The 21,201-nt window shown below is 33.7% G+C and overlaps 1 protein-coding gene and 1 long non-coding RNA gene across 2 annotated transcripts in view; one reads left to right on the top strand and one right to left on the bottom strand.

Annotated features, from left to right (window-relative positions):
• Window positions 1–2,707: 2,707 nt before the first annotated feature.
• Window positions 2,708–16,956, top strand: LOC104120592 (protein argonaute PNH1-like). Its single transcript, XM_018766344.3, has 24 exons — window positions 2,708–2,841; window positions 3,459–3,571; window positions 10,649–11,032; window positions 11,121–11,329; window positions 11,428–11,574; window positions 11,659–11,792; window positions 11,893–12,002; window positions 12,300–12,406; window positions 12,498–12,636; window positions 12,719–12,835; window positions 13,098–13,205; window positions 13,405–13,476; window positions 13,577–13,699; window positions 13,804–13,963; window positions 14,211–14,332; window positions 14,413–14,550; window positions 14,641–14,783; window positions 14,881–14,943; window positions 15,035–15,098; window positions 15,178–15,313; window positions 15,530–15,603; window positions 16,183–16,277; window positions 16,374–16,405; window positions 16,548–16,956. The coding sequence occupies exons 3-24, from the start codon at window positions 10,673–10,675 to the stop codon at window positions 16,718–16,720; spliced, it is 2,826 nt and encodes a 941-aa protein (XP_018621860.1). The 5' UTR covers window positions 2,708–2,841; window positions 3,459–3,571; window positions 10,649–10,672; the 3' UTR covers window positions 16,721–16,956.
• An 814-nt stretch (window positions 16,957–17,770) lies between these two features.
• The window catches only part of LOC138893264 (uncharacterized), a 47,654-nt gene continuing 44,223 nt past the window's right edge, over window positions 17,771–21,201 (bottom strand). The window contains exon 2 of the long non-coding RNA XR_011408317.1: window positions 17,771–18,230. This is a non-coding gene — a long non-coding RNA (uncharacterized lncRNA). The remainder of the gene's footprint in view (window positions 18,231–21,201) is intronic.

The raw sequence follows: 21,201 nt of genomic DNA, 5'->3' as shown, positions 1-21,201 counted from the left end.
TATCGGGTTATGAGTTGGATTTTAATAAGTCAAGGATAGTTAAAAATAAACTAATAGGATGATGACACGTGTCCCTACGTTAAAATAAAGGGTATATTTAGGTCAAAGTATGATTGTAGAGGTATATTTGAACCCAAAATATAACAAAGGATCTATTCGATCATTTTTCGATAGTACACGGGTATATTTGACCATTTTCCGTAAAAAATATTATAAGTCATAATAATTCATAATTCAAAATATTTATAAAATATTTAAGAAAAATGTGGTCAAAGAATAATCTTGTAGACTTCCCAAATAGTAATAGTGTAAATTTGTTTGAAACGGAAGGAGTATAATTTTAACAATTATTACATTCTGAACTCATGCTTGCAAACGTTCTATAGATTCAACGTTACGAAATTTAAAAATTGAACTCATCAAGTTTAAATTCAGCGTCTCAAAACTCAAACTACTTTATTTTCTTTCTAAGTGTGGTGGGATCAATTCCAGCAAACCATTTTGTCTCTTTTCTGAAAAAGAAGCTGAAGGGGGATCGAAGGGAGAAATTATGCATCAACTTTCACTAGATTTTGCTATCATTGAGTAGTTGAAAGTTTTAACCTTCACGTCTTTTGAAACCATTAAAAGGGAAAGAACAAAGATATGCATCTTTTAAGGTATCGATTGGTTTTATGGAAACAGCTGCGGCAAATGTAAGCTTTCATTCTATGTTGTTGGATAAAATTCGTGTAATTTGCTTTCCTTTTCCTTTTTATTTTTTCTCTTAGATTTCCCTTATGACTTTTCTTTTAAATGATAAAAACAAGTCGAAAACAATGAAAAACACGGAAATATAAAATGATTTAGTAACATAATGAGTGTGGTGGGATTAGGGAGGCGGATCTAGCCTTAAAGCTAGTAGATTCCCGTAAATCCAGTAGCCTGATAATATATAAGTGGTCTGCAAATCACTATATGGGTATAATGTAAGGACTATAATACGCAAATTAAGTAGCCTGATAACATTATTTATTTATTTTTTATAATGTATATAGAAATTAAACTCTATCAAATTAAGTTTCCTATAAACGTGTGTATAAGAGCCCGTTTGGCTTACCTTATTCAAAGTGAAGGATAAGCATCAAGCGATGAAAAAAAACTTTTAAGTGCTAGAACTAATTACGTATTTGGATTTAAGTGTTGAATTGATAATAAACAGTTAAGTGCTTGGTATAAAGGTGTTAGATCAATGGTGGAGACATGATTTTCATTAAGGGGATCAAATTATAAAGAAATAAACTTACAAAGAAGTTAAGGGGTGTCAATACATATGATATATACATATTTTTTTTAAAAACCATAGCTACACAGTATAATTTTGTGATAAAGGGATGTCGGTGACACTCCTTGAGTGCATGTGGCTCCGCCACTGATGTTGATAAGCATTTTCTTGCGATGTAATGACAAACTAGATAATTTTTTTCATCTTTTCAAGTTTTAATAGACAAAATTATTTGGTATCTATATTTGTTAGATATCATATACTAGCATCTCCTAAAATTAGTCGAAATACATTCGAGCCGGACTGAATAGCAGAATTATCGAAAAAAAGTAAAGTTAAGCTCTCTTTTTTTAATTATCGTCAAAAGCATAAAATTGACATTATTTTGCAATTACTACAGCCACGCATGTTTTCTTGATTTGGGAGTTGAATTTAGTCCTCTATAGACTCAATTTTAAAAGTGTTTTAATTCATAGCCACCACCACCACTTCTTTAACTATAAAAAATCCTACTTCTTGCCTTTTGCTCTCACTTTTTTACACATTTTTGAATCTTAATTCTTATTCATTTTCCGACTATATTTCCGGCGAATAAACAACTCTGCAATCTCTATATTTGTGTCCTCAGATCTGCAACAAAGTTAAAGAGAAAAAAAGCAAACAGACCCTTTTGCAGAAAACAAACATTCAAATAATCAAAAGAGCTAGTATGGAATCTTTACCTATCTTTAGTCATTTCTTTATTTAATTCTTTTTCTATTTTTAATCTTCATTGTTTTTTGTATTAAACATTCAAAAGCCTGCTAACTATGAAAAAAAATACATTTTGTTAACTGCATGCTTAAAGCTCTTTTTTAGTCTTTAGCTTCTCTTTTCTTTCGATGAAAGTTCTCTTTTTTCCTTAAAGGTTGTGAGCGAGTGTGCAACTTTGTTTTCTGTATTCAGAGTTCATTTCCATTTGTTTAATCTTAATCACACATCTTACACATTATATTCCCAATGCCCAAATTAAAATATTTTCTCCGTTTAATTTATAGTTTCACACGGTATGAAATTTAAAAAATTTATAGATACTTTCGGTAACTTCTTTTAATAACGAAGATATTCAGATCAATTTATGCACAACTCAATTATTTCACTATTTTTGGTATGTTTCAGAAGTCTGATTTTAGTTAAACTCGTGTTTAGTTGGATACTTTCACATACTGTCTACAACAGTATTCTTATATAATAGTTATTATATAAAAGTTAAATTTTTTTTTATATTTTTTACAACAGTATTCTTATATAACAGTTATTATATAAAAGTTAATTTTTTTTGAAAATTGATTTTTGTGTTATGTTAGAATATATATTTTTTATAATATTAACAGTTAATATTGTGACAAATGAGAATATTATAGAGATGTTTGAGTGTATAAGAAATGAGAAAGAGTATTATTTGACTTCCCAAAACTCTATTTATTCCCAAAACTCGTTTCTATAAACTCCTCTCTCCTTCATTCCTTTTGCTTTTCTCGTCAACCAAACACATTTTCAAGACTCGCATTTTCCAGCAAAGTGGTTTCTATAAAAAGGTTTCGTTTTGCTCTTCTCTGTTTTCTTAAAAAGATAATTTTGAACTGCTTTTGTTTGCTTTTTCATGGCCTTGCTCTTTTTCTAAAAAATCAAATCTTGGATTATTTGGTTTCACTTCTATTCAAGCTTCTTCTACACTTTCTTCTACTCATTTTAAGTGAAAATTTCCAGCTCTCTTCTTATGTTTGTTAGAAACCAAATCTTGAAGTTTTTTGGGTAACTATTCACTTCTCAACTATTCAAAGATCAAATTAACATTATTTATTTTTTACCTGTCTTATCTACTTCTTTTGCTTGATTTTACTGCTCCAACTGCTCCTTTTGCTTCAAAGTCAAAGATTTGTTTCTTACCCATTTCATAAATTTCACTTCAGGTCAAATCTGCATATGATCTTCTCTACTATAATCTGATGATTTGTTCAACCTATATGCACAGATAGTGAAGATTTTTCACACTATCATTTATTATGGACGACTATATGTCATTTAACATTTAGGTGATTAATTTTTTTCATAAAATCAGTGTATAGAAGTTAAGTTATTTTATATATTTTGAACCAATTCTCTAGTCCGTATAAGAAATAAAATCAGGTTAATTTTTATTTTATTTTTGCAGGAGAAGGCTAAATATTCAGTTAAAGAGTTAAGAGGGGCTACTGAGGAAACAAAAAGTCAAGGACATATATTCAAGCAGCAGGCTAAAGTTATAAGGATAACGTAAATCACAAGGTTTTGTTTCTGTTTTTCTCTTTCTCTTTTATATTACTATAGTTTTATTATTATTATTTCGTGGTACGTACGTGCATTTATTTTCTGTTGGATTTTAAGGGAATAGGGTCGGCTATATGCAGACTTTTATAGAAGGGAGAGAGAGAGAGAGGAGTAAATGAGTCTAAAATAGAGTGTCTCTGTACATTCTCATCATTGCTGTTTCTGTTTGTCTCTTTTGGCCTTTAATTCTCAACCATATCTTAAATCCTTGGGAATGAACAGAAGAAGAGAATTTACAGTATATTCTTTACTCTCTCTCTCCCTCCCTTTTTGTTCAACTTTTATTTTCTCTTTCTTTTGTTATTTTTTGTTGGATTTCAACGTGTCCGGCTTTGAGCTAAAATTCTATCGAAAATGGTTTCTTTATTTTCACGAGATATGAGTCTCGATACAAATTATCTTTCCGGATTTCACTTATGAAATTATACTAAATTTATTGTTCTTGTTATAATGTATCCGATATTTATTTTGGATTCGGATTATTTCGCTAGCGTTTAGCTATAGATTTTCAATTTTTTTTTGAAAAATTTGATTTGGGTGAAGTTTGGTTTGAATATGAAAATGTATTTGGACATTAATTTTTAAAATATATTTTTCAAATTTATTTTGAAAAAATATGAAACATGACTTATACCCACAAGTTCTAAAACTATCACAAATACCCAACAGTACCATTATCAATAACATTCATTATATTATCGCAAATCATAGTCCGTAACATAAATAGATTTGATACAAAATTATCATTTTTATAATGAACTACATGATACACTATCAGGTGACCGAGAAGACGAATCAACATTGTTACAAAATAATAAATGATGAGCTCTTTTATAAAATACAAAAGTTTGGAGCAATTTTAAAAAATGTAATAGTGATATTTTGGCCCAAAACTAGCTATTGAGTTGGTTTTGGGATTTGGAATTTTGCCAAAATATAAGAAAATTTATGGCCGTGCTTGCCAAATAAAACTCAAATTTATTTTTGTAAAATCTATGACCAACGGGTCCTTCATATATCGGGTTGAAAAGTCTCACTTTAGTTTGAGATAAAAAATTTCCTACCAAAAAAATAATTTTATAGTAATCAAATTCGAGATCTTTAATTAAAAATAACAAAGTACTCTCTAATCTTCACAAATTCCACTTCTAAAATTATACTATTAGAGTTGTAGTATTTTGGTGGGTGTGAGTCTTAACCCTATAGACCACACCTACACACCACCATTATTGTTTTCTTTTTTTTTTTCATCACACGTGATGAGTAGTTAAAGAAAGTTAATAAATGTGACCTTTGTGTATGAGTCTTGATTTTTTGGTCGTGTGACCAAATATTTTAAGCGTGCATTTATGGGTTATAGCCATGACCAAAGTCACAGCCTAATAGTAAAATATTGGAAAATATTAAACTTTTTTTAAAAGGTGGCCGAGCTTCATCCTATTTGCATTTTCTTGTATTTTAAAAATCCAAAAAAAAATTTATATTTGTTGCCAATAGTCTACTTTCGAAATTATCTGAACTGGTCTATCTTTCCATCCCATTTGTAATTTTAGAGTACTTTAAATAAATTTTGAATGAGAATCGACATAGGAACTACTATTAGCGAATCTTGGCCTAGAACCAAAATTGACCTTTAATTAACCGATCATATGTTTGAAGTCTATATTGACATTTTAATAAGTTAAGCAAAGTCCGTTAGTTGATTTTTTTTTTCTTGTCACCAAATAAAAGCTAATTGTTTTTGTTGAATTTATACATCAGATCCAAGTTATGTTAATATGTTTTTTGTAAATGGTGAGCCTATGGCTACTTATTAGTGACTGTAATGTATAGTTCACTCTTATATTTAGATCATAAAATATTTTGGCTTAAGAATTATCAATAAGTTTTTCCTTTTTTTTTCCGTTCATCCAAGGGATTATAGTGGTTCACTTGGTCTCCCTCAAACTCTTTTTATTTTCATTTGTTTTTATAACTGTAATATCCGGCTCGATTTGTGCTACCTTAACTATTTTTTGCGGGATATCTGTTACTTCTTGTCAACACACTTACTAGATAGCTTTGTCCATTAAGGCTGGATAGATAAAAAACATTACCTAATACTTTTTATTCTGTGAAAATTTAAACCTAAGATCTCGTGATATTTGCATGACTCGAACATCTAACTTAGTGGTTTGAAACTAATGCGTCTCGCAATTAAGGCAACTCTAGTGATTCTAACTGGGCTTCTTCTTTAGAGGATTCACTTCTGTTTTTTTTTGGTGGGGAGAATTAAAGATTGAGTGTTGACCTATAGTACCTTCACCTATTACAAGTGGTGAATAATTTCTTCACAACAACCCTTTGTATATATAGCCACATTTTTCAAGTCTAGTTTCTCTCATCAAAGTACACAAATATATAAGCAACATATTTAAGACTGAGAACTGGAAATTCAATATAGTTTTTGGTCACAGCTCTCAAAGTTCAACTGCATCAAAGCACCATAGGACCTTAGGGGGATTTGGTGGGTTTGGTTAGTAGGAAAAAATTTACTCGCACTTGATATTTGCGTTAAAAATACGTAAATTTATCATGATTAAGGATAAATCAAGATAAGAATATATTTATTAAAAAGTCGTATATATTATGTATATTAATATGATGTAAATATTGAGTGCGTACAAAGTGAATATATGCAAAGGGGATAGAAAGAATAAACTTTGGCTTTGCAGTGAATCGTCGTTATCAGAAAGCAACTCCTTTATTGGTCAATGGGGATATTCATTGTTTCAAGTGCTGCCTACACTCCACAAGACACTGTTGTCTTGTTTTATACAGACATTTTGGACTGTTTGGTTGGAATACTAAAACCCCTATCTTCTTCTTTTTTTTCTTTTGTTTTTATTTGGAAAAATTATATATTTCACCAATCCCCAAAAAGAAAATTAAGTAGGAAAAAAACTCCAAACAATAAGACAAACAAAGCAAGCTTTGGAGGTTTGCAAGCCCAATAAATAGAGGAAAAAGCAAAATGTGCAAACATTATTAGAGTAGGATTTAAATTTTAGTAGAAGCATAAATATTAAGTGATCCCCTCTTCTATTCTAAGTTCTAACATGAGTTATGTTGGTAAAATGTAAGGGGTTGTTTGGTTTGAAAACAAGTTATGCTGGAATTAGTTATTCTGATATTATTTCTTATTAACTGTTTGAAATATTGTATTTAATCCTAAAATTGTCAATTTTACTGCTTTGTTCTGTGATAACTTATCTTGGGATTACTTTCACTCTCTGGCAAGTATAAGTTATCCCGGTATAACTTATCTCAAAATTAGTAACCAAACAAGGGATAAGGCGATATTAAATTTTTATCCCATTATTCTTTTTGTTTATCTATCATACCAAACGACCTCTAATAAATACTCTATGAGGAAGTTGAGGTACGTATAAATTAACCGGAACTTGTTAAAAAAGTAGAGGCAAAAAGAAAGACGCAATTTAGGGTGTTTTTCTTTTATTCTTAGATTTTTTTAAAATGTTTTTTGAGAAACAGATAAATGGATAAGTAAATATCTGTAAGAAGTAAAGGAGTAAAAGGACCAAGCAAAGTTGCTACTGTTTTTATTTATTACAAACATTGGGAATAAATCAATTAGTCAGAAATTGGGCCCTGAGCCAACTACTTGGACCGTTATGGTGAAACCATTCTGCCAACCAGCTTTGATACATCTCTATCTTGGTTTGGATCCTCCAATTTGAATTTAATAACTGGAACACTATTCATCACCAAATGTTGGGGTGGAGCAATAATTTTATTATTTTTAATTAGAGGTTTTGAGTTTCAAGTATAGAATCGTCTTTGAAAGGTAGTTTTACCCAAAGTAAGATTTCTCGGCACGAATCCGAATTTATTAGGCCCCATGTCAGGTTCCAAATACCACCACCAACAAACCCAGTATAATTTTTCAAGCAGGGTTCAAGTTCCAAACACCTAAAGGGCAGCCTGGTGTACTAAACTCCCGCTATGCGCGGGGTCAGGGGAAGGGTCGAACCATAAGGTTTTATTGTACGCAACGTTACCCTTCATTTCTGCAAGAGGCTGTTTCCACTGCTCGAACCCGTGACCTCCTGGTCACATGGCAGCAACTTTATCAGTTATGACAAGACTGCGGGTCACCCAGAGAGGAAAAAAAAATAGTTGAACAGTATTCACTCCTAGTGTTCTAAGTAATTATCTTCTGGTTTCTGCCAAACTGTTGAAAAATCCTTGGTGCCCAGGGATTTATTTTATTAGCAGCAGCATTTAGCATTAAATGCATTCTTGTACTGTTGTCTTAGCTCACAGTCACAGGCTGGAGCTTTTGGGCTACATTGTAAATTATAGACAAAAATTATGATCCACTAGTAATTCATTTGATTCTGATTATTTGAGCTAAATACACTATTGTATTTTGTATACACCTATGGATGTAACTTATAAGCACTAATATACAGAGGCGGGCCTATGTAGTAATTAGAGAGGTTACCGACACCTGGAGAGTTCAGCAAAAATTTTGTGTATGCATGTAGTTAAAAATAGTAAAATATTAGTAGTGGCACCCGATATATAAAGTAGATGTTGGTTGAATGCAAAAATATACCCGCAACCTTCAAACCCTGGGTCCGCCTCTGCTAATATATACACTAAAACAATTACATTATCAAAGTACTATAATTTTGTTGTAGCATGTTAAATGCCTTATTTTCCAAATTTACTAATGCATTTTTTTTGATAACTGAGAATCTCCTACCAAGTGGTGCGTGGTTATATACTAGGTGGATAAATGGCTCGCCCCTCTATCTTTCTTCACTTAAATACTATGCGTGAATTTCACTTATTATGAACTGTTATTTGTGATTATCTTTTAGATAACTTGATAGCATAAAATTCTTTTACATTGGTTAAATCATTGATAAGAATGCAACAAGTTTTAATTTTTTCTCGTGGACTTTTCTTATATGCACTTATAGGGTAAATATCTTTTATACTATTAGTATTAGTATAATTTAACATATTGTAGCAAGTTAGTTATCGTTTTTACCAATTAGTAACCTGATTGTATAAATAAGTTAAAACTCTCTTTCCATTTATAGCTCTCATATATAAGCTAAGCTATAGTAGCGGCTAAAGCACTCACATTATTCAGTGTAGTGTTATTTGTAGCATGGACACCTCAAAAAAGTGCAAAGAATTGTGATCTTTCTTGGAACAATGTTTAAGTATAAATAGCTAAACAAAATTTCATAAAAGTTACTGCTCAAATTTTGATAAAATTTTTCTCAGATCCCACTGTTAATTGTGGGAAGGTTTTTATTTTATTATTATTATTAATTTTTTTTTTTTGGCTACTTTTTGCAAAGGTATCAGGCAGAAAATTGGGAGGGGGAAATCTAGCGGTCTTTAAAATTTGGTCACGGACCTCAATGGGATGAAACAGGTTAAAACTTAAAAACTAAAATAGGGTGATATATAGGGGACCATATATTTTCTGTCACATTGATTATGACATTTCATTGAAGAAGTTTGTTAGCATTAAGTTGACAGACAAATTTTGTCAGAGAAGAAATTCTAATGCTTAATTAATTTATGCGCTAACCGCCCAATTTATGTGACACTATTGATATTTGGGGAGTCAGATAAATTTCTACTTTGATTACAATTTCTCAAACTTTTTAAATATTTTGAATGATGGTATATTGAGTTATAGTACCTTTTACGTAGTTTTAAAATATGTATATCTTATTCTAGAAAACTTGAATAATTGGTTACTCGAATTAACACTGAAATTTAAATGTTTTGACCCTTGTATTCCGAATTCTTAAAATGGGACAGAGGTAGTATGTGTGTGTATATGTGTTTAAGCTTTGTACATGGAAAGTGTTTCAGTTTCTAAGACTACAAGATAAGTTGATCTATAACAATAGGTAATTTTTTAAGATTTAAGTTATGTACATTAATAGTGTAAACAATAATTTTTACAGTACTATTAATGACTTGGATAGCAAGTTATTTATCATTTTTATCAGATTACCAATTAAGTCTCATCAAGAAATTTATGTCAAATTTACTAATAAGTGATTAAATTGTGTAAATTTTGTTTATACGAACAGTATAATAATACTTACTTTATAACAAATCTGATATAGTAACTTGAAAATGGGGTAATAACTTGCTACAAATACTGTAAGAGTATATGTAATTTAAATCCTCTATATAAATATCGAGCAACCATAAAGTTGTCTTTGTGTGACCTATAGTTCATGAATTCGAGCCTTGGAAGCAGTCACTAATGCTTGCATTTGGATAGGCCGACTACATCCCACTCCTTGGGAAGCGGCCCCTCCCCGGACCCCCTGCGTGATGCCTTGTGCACCGGGCGCGTATATATATATATATATATATATATATATATATATATATATATATGTATGTATGTATGTCGGTGTAAAGGTCTATGTGGTTGCATATGTTGAATAGCTTTATCCCCTTATGCATGAGAATAGAGACTAATAAAGTGATCCATACATGTGTGTATTCTTGTACTTTTTGATGTCGTCTACATATATCAGGTGTACTTTTGGTACTATTTATTATTTATCTTTCTGAGGTGAATTCCAGTAGCTTCAATTTTTATTTTATTTTTTTGCTTTTTTATGGGGGTGTCTTTTTAATTAAGGAATCCTTTTGTTTTACTTGGCCCGTTGGTATTTGCATGGTTGCATGGGTCTGTTACTTTGGCTTTGAATCTTTTCAGCGAAAAAAACTGTATTGAAGACAAAATACTGTGAAGATTTGATTCTTTATTACTATTCTTTTTGCTTCTTTTAATCCCTTCAGATTCTTGGATTTACACGTGAAAAATGTCATGCCAGTTAACTTTCTAGCAGCAGTACTTTAATTATCTATTCATTGTCTTATTATGCAAAATTTTCCCTTTATCCCTATCCTCTTTTAGCTTTCTGAATTGTTATATTTGTGAAACTAGCTGATGTTCATTATATTTGTCATGTGAAGGGCCATAGTTGAATATCACAAAAAATGCCTCAGTGGCAAATGAAAGACGCCGAGCAAAAGCATATGATTTCAAGAACTCCATTAAAAGAGTCGTTGAATCAGAACGCGCAATCCCAAATTAGTGGAGATCATAGAATTGAAGAAGTCAAGAGAAATAATAATGTGGGGAGGAGAAGGGGCAGGAGGAAAGGAAAAGGGATATTAGTCGAAAAAATGCAGGATATAAATGATTCTCAGACTAGTACCCCTTGTTCTGCTTCGTCATCCGAAAGAAGTCTCGTGTTTCCTTGTAGGCCGGGATATGGCCAACTCGGTACTAAGTGTATGGTAAAAGCCAACCATTTCATTGCTGAATTATCAGAAAGGAACTTAAGCCAGTATAGCGTAAGACGTTACTTCTTGGCGCCTAAATTTATTGGTAATGTTTTGGCAATGGTTTAAAATTCTACTCCTTTGATGATTTTGAATGCAGGTAAAAATTACTCCAGAAGTTAAATGTACAAGATTGAACAAGGCTATTATGGCTGATTTGGTAAAACTTCATAAAGATTCCAACTTGGGTAAAAGAATTCCTGTTTTCGATGGAAGACGAACACTTTATACAGCAGGGTTGCTCCCCTTTAACTCGAAAGAATTCACTATCGCTCTTGCTGATGATGATGAATGGATAGGAATCACAAAGTACCATTTTTTCTTGTTTAACCCTTTTTTCACTTTATGTTTAATTAACTACTTACAATGGAGTAGTGAGTGATTGATATTCTTGATAATATTTCCAGGGAGCGGATATTTACTGTCACGATCAAGTTCGTCTCACAGGCGAACTTGCATCAGTTACACGAACTTCTTTCCGGGAAGCAAGTTGACAGTCCTCCACAAGCACTTAAAATTATTGATATTGTACTCAGGGAGCTTGCTTCTCAAAGGTGCATTTCAGTGTTTGTTCTCTAATATTACTGCAATTAAATCAAGTTATCTGCTGTTACTTAGTTCTTCTCGTGTTTGTTTAGGTACATATCAGTTGGGAGATTTTTCTATTCTCCTAATATTAAGAAGCCACAGACACTAGGCAATGGCTTACAGTCTTGGAGGGGGTTCTACCAGAGCATAAAACCTACTCAAATGGGATTGTCACTTAATATTGGTAGGACAATCGTATTATTCTGTAAAAATTGAATTTCGCCAACTTGATATGATGGTATGTGCGTTTGATTACAATTTAATGTCTTGTATTTATTGAACAGATATGTCAACAACAGCTTTCATTGAACCACTCCCAGTTATTGAATTTGTTGCTCAAGTTTTGGGAAAAGATGTGAGTTCGAGGCCACTGTCCGATGCAGATCGAGTAAAGGTACAGATATTACACAAATGAATCAAATTAATTGTCCTTTAACTTTCTTGAAAACATCAACCATAAGGCAGCATATGTTTAGTCTAGAAACGCTTTCTCACTACAAAAAAAACTGGAATTAGCTATGAACTTCGTCGCTAAATCGCTCGTAGCTAACAAAATTTCTTGATAATATGTCGCTAAATAGGACTAGCGACATATTTTTTTGTTTACCTACAGAATTTGTTTGTCATTAATTCCTGTTTTTTTTGTAGTGTCTTTAGATAAAAGCTGATTGATCGTTTGTGCCTCAAACAGGTTAAGAAGGCTCTCAGAGGTGTCAAAGTTGAAGTTACACATAGGGGAAATATTCGAAGGAAATACCGAATTTCTGGTTTGACATCACAGCCAACAAGAGAGCTTATGTACTTCTACTTTCATATACCTTTCACTTTTATTTTTATTTTTTGCACTTTTTCTGGATCTTAACACTTTACTTTCTTATGTTCATTACAGTTTTCCAGTTGATGAGGAAAAGAACATGAAATCAGTCATTGAGTATTTCCAAGAGGTGTACGGATTTACCATTCAGTATCCTCATTTACCTTGTCTCCTCGTGGGAAGCCCAAAGAAAGTAAATTACTTACCGATGGAGGTAAACATGCGGAAAAACTTCAAGATTCAACTCACTTTAATCTCAAGTGAAAAGTTTTCCAAATAACGATTGCTATTAATAGGCTTGTAAGATACTCGAGGGACAGAGATACACCAAAAGATTGGATGAGAAGCAAATAACTTCACTGTTAAAATCGTCATGCCAAAGACCACGAGAACAAGAAATGGACATTTTGCAGGTTTGTCAATTTATTTCCGTAAAAACATAATATGTAGATATATACATTTTTAATCCAATTTTTGGAATGCATTTGGCTTTCTTGTAATAGACACAAGGTTAGTAGGTAATTGTTTTATTTGATATTATCACAAATCGTCTATAAATTTGATAAGATGACGATCATTTTCTCCTCGGAAATTACTTCTTGTAAGCTCTTTCTTTCTAAAGGATTGGTTTTTGTGTTAATATAATGAACTGAAAGGTGTCCGCTATATGTCCAGACCATTCACCAGAACGGATACAAGCAAGATCCAATTGCAAAGGAGTTTGGCATAAGTATTGACGATAAGCTTGCAACAGTGGAAGCGCGAGTTCTCCCAGCCCCGTGGGTAATGTTACTGAGCTATTGTCTTTCTTCTTTTTGAGCCGAGGGTATATCGGAAACAACCTCTCTACCCCTCAGTGTAGGGGTAAGGTCTGCGTACGCACTACCCTCCCCAGACCCCACTAGTGTGATTATACTGGGTTGTTGTTGTTGGTTTTATAATCACTAAGAGATTATACATTTGTTTTTCTTGTCTTTGTTAGTTGAAGTACAATGATTCAGGGAAGGAAAAGGAATGTCATCCACAGCTAGGTCAGTGGAACATGGTAAATAAGGTAATAAAGTCCTGGTGAAATATCGATACTTAGGATCCTTTGGTTGTCGTATTTAGTATTCGAAGAATGATTAAATCTGAACATTTCCTTTATCATACAGAAAGTTATTAATGGAAGTACTGTAAATCACTGGGCTTGCATCAACTTCTCATGTAACGTCCAAGAAAATGCGGCCCGTGGATTTTGTCATCAGCTTGCCCAGATGTGCCAAGTTTCTGGAATGGTAAATGTTTCCGATTTGAACATCTTTTAGCGGCTTTAACTCATTTATTGTGGAAACAAGTTCGCATTATACTAAATATATCGAATATTGACATTTGATATCAGGAATTTAATTGTGAGCCAGTGGTACCGATTTATAGTGCTAGACCAGATCAAGCAAAGAAGGCACTAAATTATGTATATAATGCTGCTGCAAACAAACTTGGAGGAAAAGAGTTGGAGTTGCTAATTGTCATTCTTCCTGACAACAATGGTTCTTTGTATGGTAAGTGCCAAGCTTTGTTAAATCTTCTATAATGGTGATTACGGTCGTGAGCATATGTTGGAAAAAATTCTTCCGCTTGATAGATCTGGAATATATGTCGTCTATAGATTTATGAGTATCGTTAACACATTGATCATGAGCCGAGAGGTTTATCGGAAACAGCCTCTCTACCTTCAAGTTAGGGGTAAGGTCTGCGTACAGGCTTCTTGTGGTTGTTGTTGTTAACACGTTGATCATCAATGTTTAGGTACTTTGAAGAAAATTTGTGAGACAGATCTGGGGCTGATTTCTCAGTGTTGTCTTACAAAGCATGTATTGAAAATTAGCAAGCAATACCTTTCAAATGTATCTCTGAAAATCAATGTGAAGGTATGTAGTAAATAACCAGCTACCGCTAGCAATTTTATGTGCTGAGATGATTATAATCCATTTCTTATGTTGTGTGATAGATGGGAGGAAGAAATACTGTACTTTTAGATGCTTTGAGATGGAAAATTCCTCTCGTCAGTGATATCCCAACGATTATATTTGGTGCGGACGTGACTCATCCGGAATCAGGAGAGGATTGTAGTCCATCAATTGCAGCTGTGAGCATCAAAATTTATATTTTGTTATATATATAAAAGCTAGAATCTTTTCTGGTGTATAAATTTGGATATGTAATTTTCTTGATACAGGTGGTAGCATCACAAGATTGGCCGGAAGTTACTAAATATGCAGGTTTGGTATGTGCTCAGCCTCATAGACAAGAACTCATTCAGGATCTTTACCGGACCTGGCAAGATCCTCAACGGGGAACAATGTCCGGGGGGATGATTAGGTGCATATAATGCTTAATATCGTCACTTAAATCTTGCGAAATGTGAACATTCAGTTAACTAAAATGCACTGACATGTTTATTTTTACCATTTTCCAGAGAACTTTTGTTGGCATTCAAGAAAGCCACAGGACAAAAACCACTGAGAATTATATTCTACAGGTACAATCATGTGATAATTTTCTCGATCAGTTCATTCAATACGAACAAGTGGATATTGCTGTGAATTACATTATCTTTCAATTTTATGTAGGGATGGTGTCAGTGACGGGCAATTTTATCAGGTCCTACTTTATGAACTCGATGCAATTCGTAAGGTATGCAAGTTTTGGCGTTATTCTTATATAATTTTCAGTTCTGTGCTTGTATAGTTCACTCATTCTTTGCAATACACAGGCTTGTGCATCTCTTGAACCAGGTTATCAACCTCCAGTAACGTTCATAGTTGTCCAAAAACGTCACCACACACGACTTTTGCCAAACAATCACAATGATAGAAATCATACTGACAGAAGTGGAAACATCCTACCTGGTATAACTCTACTCTTCTTACACTAACTATTGTGCTTAAACTTATTGAAAAAGTTCACATTACGAAATGGGAGAAATTCTCCGACTGGTAATTAGATGCTCGATAGCCTAAGTGAGGTTTGCGAACTTTGTTAGTTAATATGCTGGCCAATTTTCCTTTTTGACTTAGTTATGTGTTATTTTTTCCAGTTGTTTGACTTAAAATCACCAAATGCAGGTACTGTGGTTGATACTAAAATTTGTCATCCCACTGAATTTGATTTTTACTTGTGCAGTCATGCTGGAATTCAGGTGAACTGCTAATCATTTGCTTCAGTTTAATTTTGGATTTCTAAAGTACCTCATTTGCTTAGTATGTAGTCTGTTAATATTCGATTTCTAAAAAAGGGAAGCCCGGTGCATGAAGCATCCAGCGTTCATGCAGGGGCCGAGGAAGGGCCGCACCTTAAGGGGGTGTGATGTAGGCAGCCTATCCTGATGCAAGCATCAGTGGGTGATTCCACCGCTCGAACCCGTGACTTATAAGTCACACAGAGACAACTTTACCGTTGATCCTAGGCTCCCCTTCTAATATTCGATTTTTGATGTGCTCATATTTCGTACCAACCGGTAAAGTTGATGCCATATGACCAGAAGGTCACGGGTTTGACCGTGGAAACAATCTCTTGCAGAAATGCAGGGTAAGGATGCGTACAATAGACCTTTGTGGTCCGGCCCTTTCCCGAACCCCGCACATAGCGGGAGCTTAGTGCACCGGGCTGCCCTTTTCATATTTCGTACCAAGTCAAATACCATACGCTAGCTCGTTAGGGATACAACTCTTTATTTGGAAGAAAGCTCCACAAGAGTTAACAATGTTGGATTTTGCAGGGAACTAGTCGTCCCGCGCACTATCATGTTCTCTGGGATGAAAACAATTTTACTGCAGATGAAATGCAGTCTTTGACTAACAACCTTTGCTATACGTAAGGAATCTTAATTCTCAACATTTATCCTTTTCGAAAGTTGCTTTTGATATTTATTTTTGGGAAGTTCCTTAGTGACTGTTTGATTAATTGCAGATATGCTCGATGCACTCGATCTGTTTCAGTAGGTAAATTTCTAATACTCTCTCCTAAGAGAATTAGAGAGCTTAGATTCCATAGGCTTGTTGTAGTTGTGTGAGCTTAATCCTTGTGCTGAAATTGATAATAAGCTCGTTCGCATAACTTACATAAGTTTTGTTCTGGATGCAGTTCCTCCGGCGTATTATGCTCATTTGGCAGCCTACAGGGCACGTTGCTACGTAGAACCTGACTCGTATGGCAATGGTTCAAAGCGTAGCACACGTACAACGAATGGTTGTGTCAGCGTCCGTCCTCTACCAGCATTGAAAGAGAAGGTGAAGAATGTGATGTTCTATTGCTAGAGTTAATGTTAATGTTACATAGTAGTCAGTACATGTATGAAATTAGGATAGGGATCTAATCATGAACTAATGCTATGTTTATATGGTGGGGAGCGAATTGCAATAAGAAATTTTGTAAGTTTTGTGACTAGAGGTCTGCTCTCTGTGTAATACATGTATAATGCCTAGTTAAAATTTAGGAATCAGATGAATAGCTTCACTTGGAGATATTTGCAGTTAAATCAGTGTTTTAATAAGGTAGGGTGTTTTACTTATATATATATATATATATATATATTTTCATTCTTACGTGTAGAGATACCTATTTATAGTGGTTTGTTCCTGCATCAATAGTAACTTGAGCTATAGTTTACGAGAAGTGACAAGATCATCAAAAAAGAGGCACTCAAGCTTGACTATACGATCGGTAAGAAATATTTTAGACCTGCGAAGCAAAAGCATTTTTCCTAGCATTAAACCTTACTTCAAAGACTGGAAAGCTTACAACACAGTTCATACAGCGAAGTATGGATGATTGTTGAGACCCGAAAACAAGACAGTCTGAAAAATGGGCCTTCTGTCAACATACATTCGAGAATAGAATAGATGAGATGGCTGTGATTAACAAAGTAGGGGGAGGTGAGTCTTGTCTCCTTTCACTTTGTTGTACTCGGAGGAGTGGTGACATATATATATGGTTGTGTTCGGGTAAGTTTGATGCATTTTGACTATTTCACCGAGTACCACCAGCATAAGTATCGAATAATTTTGTCTGCTAAGGCTCAGGCAGGTGAACACGTCACCTATTCGGAAGTGAACCTGTGGTATTTGAGCTCATATCGTCCGTTGACGTAAAAAAAATGGAGGGAATTAAGAATGTAGATACATATAGATATATTTTTCAAATCGAGATTAAGTTGATATTCAGTGTACTTCTGAATAAGCTCTTCCACTGCAGAGTATATCAGTATGCCTTATATAATAACGAATTAGTGGCAAATTCCAATTTGTCCATTAATTAGGCATATTTCATAATCATTCCCCCTTTAAAAATATTTATTGAGATATTAGTCTTACAAATGCGATGCTTTATTTTAGGACTTTCAAAGTTTCCTACTTCTTACATGTAACAAGCTTTCCTTCTGAATTTCCTTCTTAGTCATAAGTTTTTCAAATACTGTAAAGAAAAAAAATACATCTAATAAGCTAGTGATCTCAGAAACCCTGTAACATCTTGATGTGGACTTCAACCGCAAAAAGTTTCAACAAATATATAAACCTACATATTCCTACTTAAAAAAATTAGGATTAATTAAAAACAAGGTTCCTACTTCTTCCTCATGTATAAATTAGTCGTTGAATTTATGCAGCTGGAGCATAATCATAATCGCCATCATTGTCGTCTCCTTCTAATGATGCTGCTGGAGCATAATCATAATCTCCATCATCGTCGTCACCACCTCCTTCTAAGCATGCTGCTGGAGCATAATCATATCCATCATCTCCATCGTCATCTCCATCTAAACACGACCTTCTCTTCTCGAACCCAATAATCTTGAAAATGCTAGACATTATTATATATCTTCTTAATTGGACTATAGAAATATGAGATATTGGATGTTGCGTTTATCTCTTTGATAAGATGTGAAGAATGGTGTTTGTAGTGTGTGATTGGTGAAGAAACCATTTGCTTATATAAAGGTAAGAGCAAACTGTGGACTCAATTTGACGGATGTTGGCACGTTAGGAAGTGCGTTATGCTACTCGGAAGAATGTGCAGAGCCATAAGTTTGCTGCCTATAAGCTACTTTTGGGGCTGCCACATCCAAAATTCACTTTACATGTCATTATATATGATGAGTATTCATGGGTTTAGTCAGAATTTGAAGTTTAAGAATTTTAATCTTAACGTCAAACTCATAGCTTATTTTAGTTACTGGATCTGTAGTTGAATATTTATCCATATTTGAAAATTTATTAATACAAATACAGAAATTCAACTGAACCTGTACTTAACAATCTAGCTCCGCCTCTGAGTGTTAAAAAGATTATTCTCTATCCTAGTGGTGGATATAGAATCTCTCTCTCTCTATGTATAAATTTTGAGTGGGATTTCAGTATAAACCATCAAAATCCTTTTAAAAGAACGTAAAGCAAAAAAATCATTATCAGCATAATTTATTGTTGTCTTCACTTTACATAAACTAATCTGTTCGCCCCATGCAATTGTCTATATTTGGTGTTTCAACCTTTTACCCAAAAAAAAAGATAGAACGTGTGCATAAATGAGCCAAAACAAATCTTAGTCCGTGGAAACGTGTGCATGGCACGTGGAAGTGTGTATTATCTATGTGGATGCTGACTTGCTTAGTTGGCATGCCACCTAGGCGAATATATTGACTATATTTATGTCGAGTACATGTCCTTTAGACTAAAAATATTTTGAAAATGTCGACATTCCTTTTTGTGCTCAAGTATATGTATCCAACATAAGCGCGGTTGACTACCCTAGTGAACCAAGAAATATATGTTCAAAATTTAATATATCTGTTTTAAAAGTTGCAGTTGAGTACTTTATTTTCGTTTTAGTAAATTTTTATTAGAGGTGACCTTTTCTAAAAACGAAAACAATTTAATTTAAACTTTTTATTTCATTTACAAGGTTTATAGTCACATAACTGTTATAATTAATATATTTAAGATCACAATTTTAAACTTCGTGTCCAATCAAATAGGATCACGGAGAGTATCTGACACCTTTTTTGACTCCTACATACAGTGGTGAAAATCTGGATTTGGATCGTGACAATTGTTTGGGCCGGCTTCAAACCTGTTGAAGCTACCATATTTCTACTCGACCAACATTAATTTCTGCAGAGTGAAAAGAAGAATTTGGCAAAGGAATTCATTGATATGTCAGTGAAAAGCTCAGAGTCGTTACCCTTATAGTTCGAGTATATGGGGCTTTAATTACTTGTAAATGTGTTGCAAATTGATTGATAATGGATACCGGATCTTATGATTATGATGTCTATATCTTTCATCTTAAGAATTACTACATGCATTTTCTGGGGGACAGAAAGATGTTTATAATCATATTGTGATCAACTATGGAATATAAATACGATCACAATCCCATATTACTGATTACATTATGAATATTGATATAGGTAATTGTCTGGATCTGTTTGGAGTATATCTGATGAAGTGATGATAGTCTTTTTGCTAACAAATCTGCCTGGCATTTAATTAGATAAAAAAAACAGAAAAATGATTTCTTAAGGAAGGTTTGGCATAACTCTATTCCCTTTAAAATATCTTTCCTAACTTGGTGATTGTTCAAAAGAAATTTGCCGTTTGATGACATGATTGGTAGGTTTGGTACTAACATCACATCTAGATGCTCTTGTTGTAGTTTTCCATAGGTAGAGATCACCATGCAACATGTGTTCATGGATAGTGAAGCAGCAATGTATATATGGAATGCAATTGGCAACCCACTAGGAATTAGGAACCAACAGGTCCCTGTTTCTGCAATCTTCAAAAGGTGGTGGGAAGAAAAAACAAACAACATAGTTCATGGCTTGATTCTCCAAGTTGCACCAACTGTCATATACTGGGAAGTATGAAAACGGAGAAGCTCATGTAGATATGGCATACAGAAGAAGTTTCAACTCAACTTCATGAAATACCAAGTAATATGGACTATCAAGTATCAAGTCCATTATTGCTAAGTTGATGCCTAATGGAGATGCCTCATTTCAATGGCCTACTATATGCAGCAGAGTGGAAAAGCTGAGACCTATGCAAACCTGGAAACAAGTTCAATGGCAATCTCCTTTATATGACACTATCAAAGTCAACACTGATGGTAGTTACATAAATGAGAGTGGGAAAACTAGTATAGGAGGCATAATCGGAGATGGCAATGGTGATTGTATCATGGCCTTTGCAATGCCTTTTATTTGCGACAACAATAATATGGCCGATGCCTTAGCCGCTGAGTTTGGAGGGAAATGGTACAACCAATTAGGATACACTAAATTTGCTCTTGAACTTGACTCTACAGTCATTGTTAATATGCTCAACCAGAGAGGAACAAAGAACATGAAGCTAAAGATGGTGGTGGTCAGGATTATAAACATTATCCAAAATGCAAGCGCTATTAGAGCAGTGCACAGCAGAAATAAATATCGGACATACCTCCAGCCATTGTTACGGTGTCGTCCGCGACGGAAGTTTTCCTCCGGCGGGTCTTCTAAGAACTTCCGAAATTTTCACTAGATGGTATAGTAGTTAAGAAGGTTTTTCTGTGCTTAGGGATCCAATCCATAGTTTCTCCTTTTATACTGTTCTTCCATCAAGAATAATTACTTGTTCAGATGCATAAGGGGCAAATAGTTTCTTTATGACAATGGGCAATTTCAAATAATTATGTTGAAATAAAGTTTCAACTTGTTCAAATTAAACGAACCATCTTTATGAAATATTCAATAAAGGAC

This window comes from Nicotiana tomentosiformis, chromosome 6 (assembly GCF_000390325.3).
Source record: "Nicotiana tomentosiformis chromosome 6, ASM39032v3, whole genome shotgun sequence".
Taxonomy (NCBI): Eukaryota; Viridiplantae; Streptophyta; class Magnoliopsida; order Solanales; family Solanaceae; genus Nicotiana; species Nicotiana tomentosiformis.
Note: the sequence above shows the minus strand (reverse complement) of the source record. Positions and strands in the feature narration are given on the sequence as shown.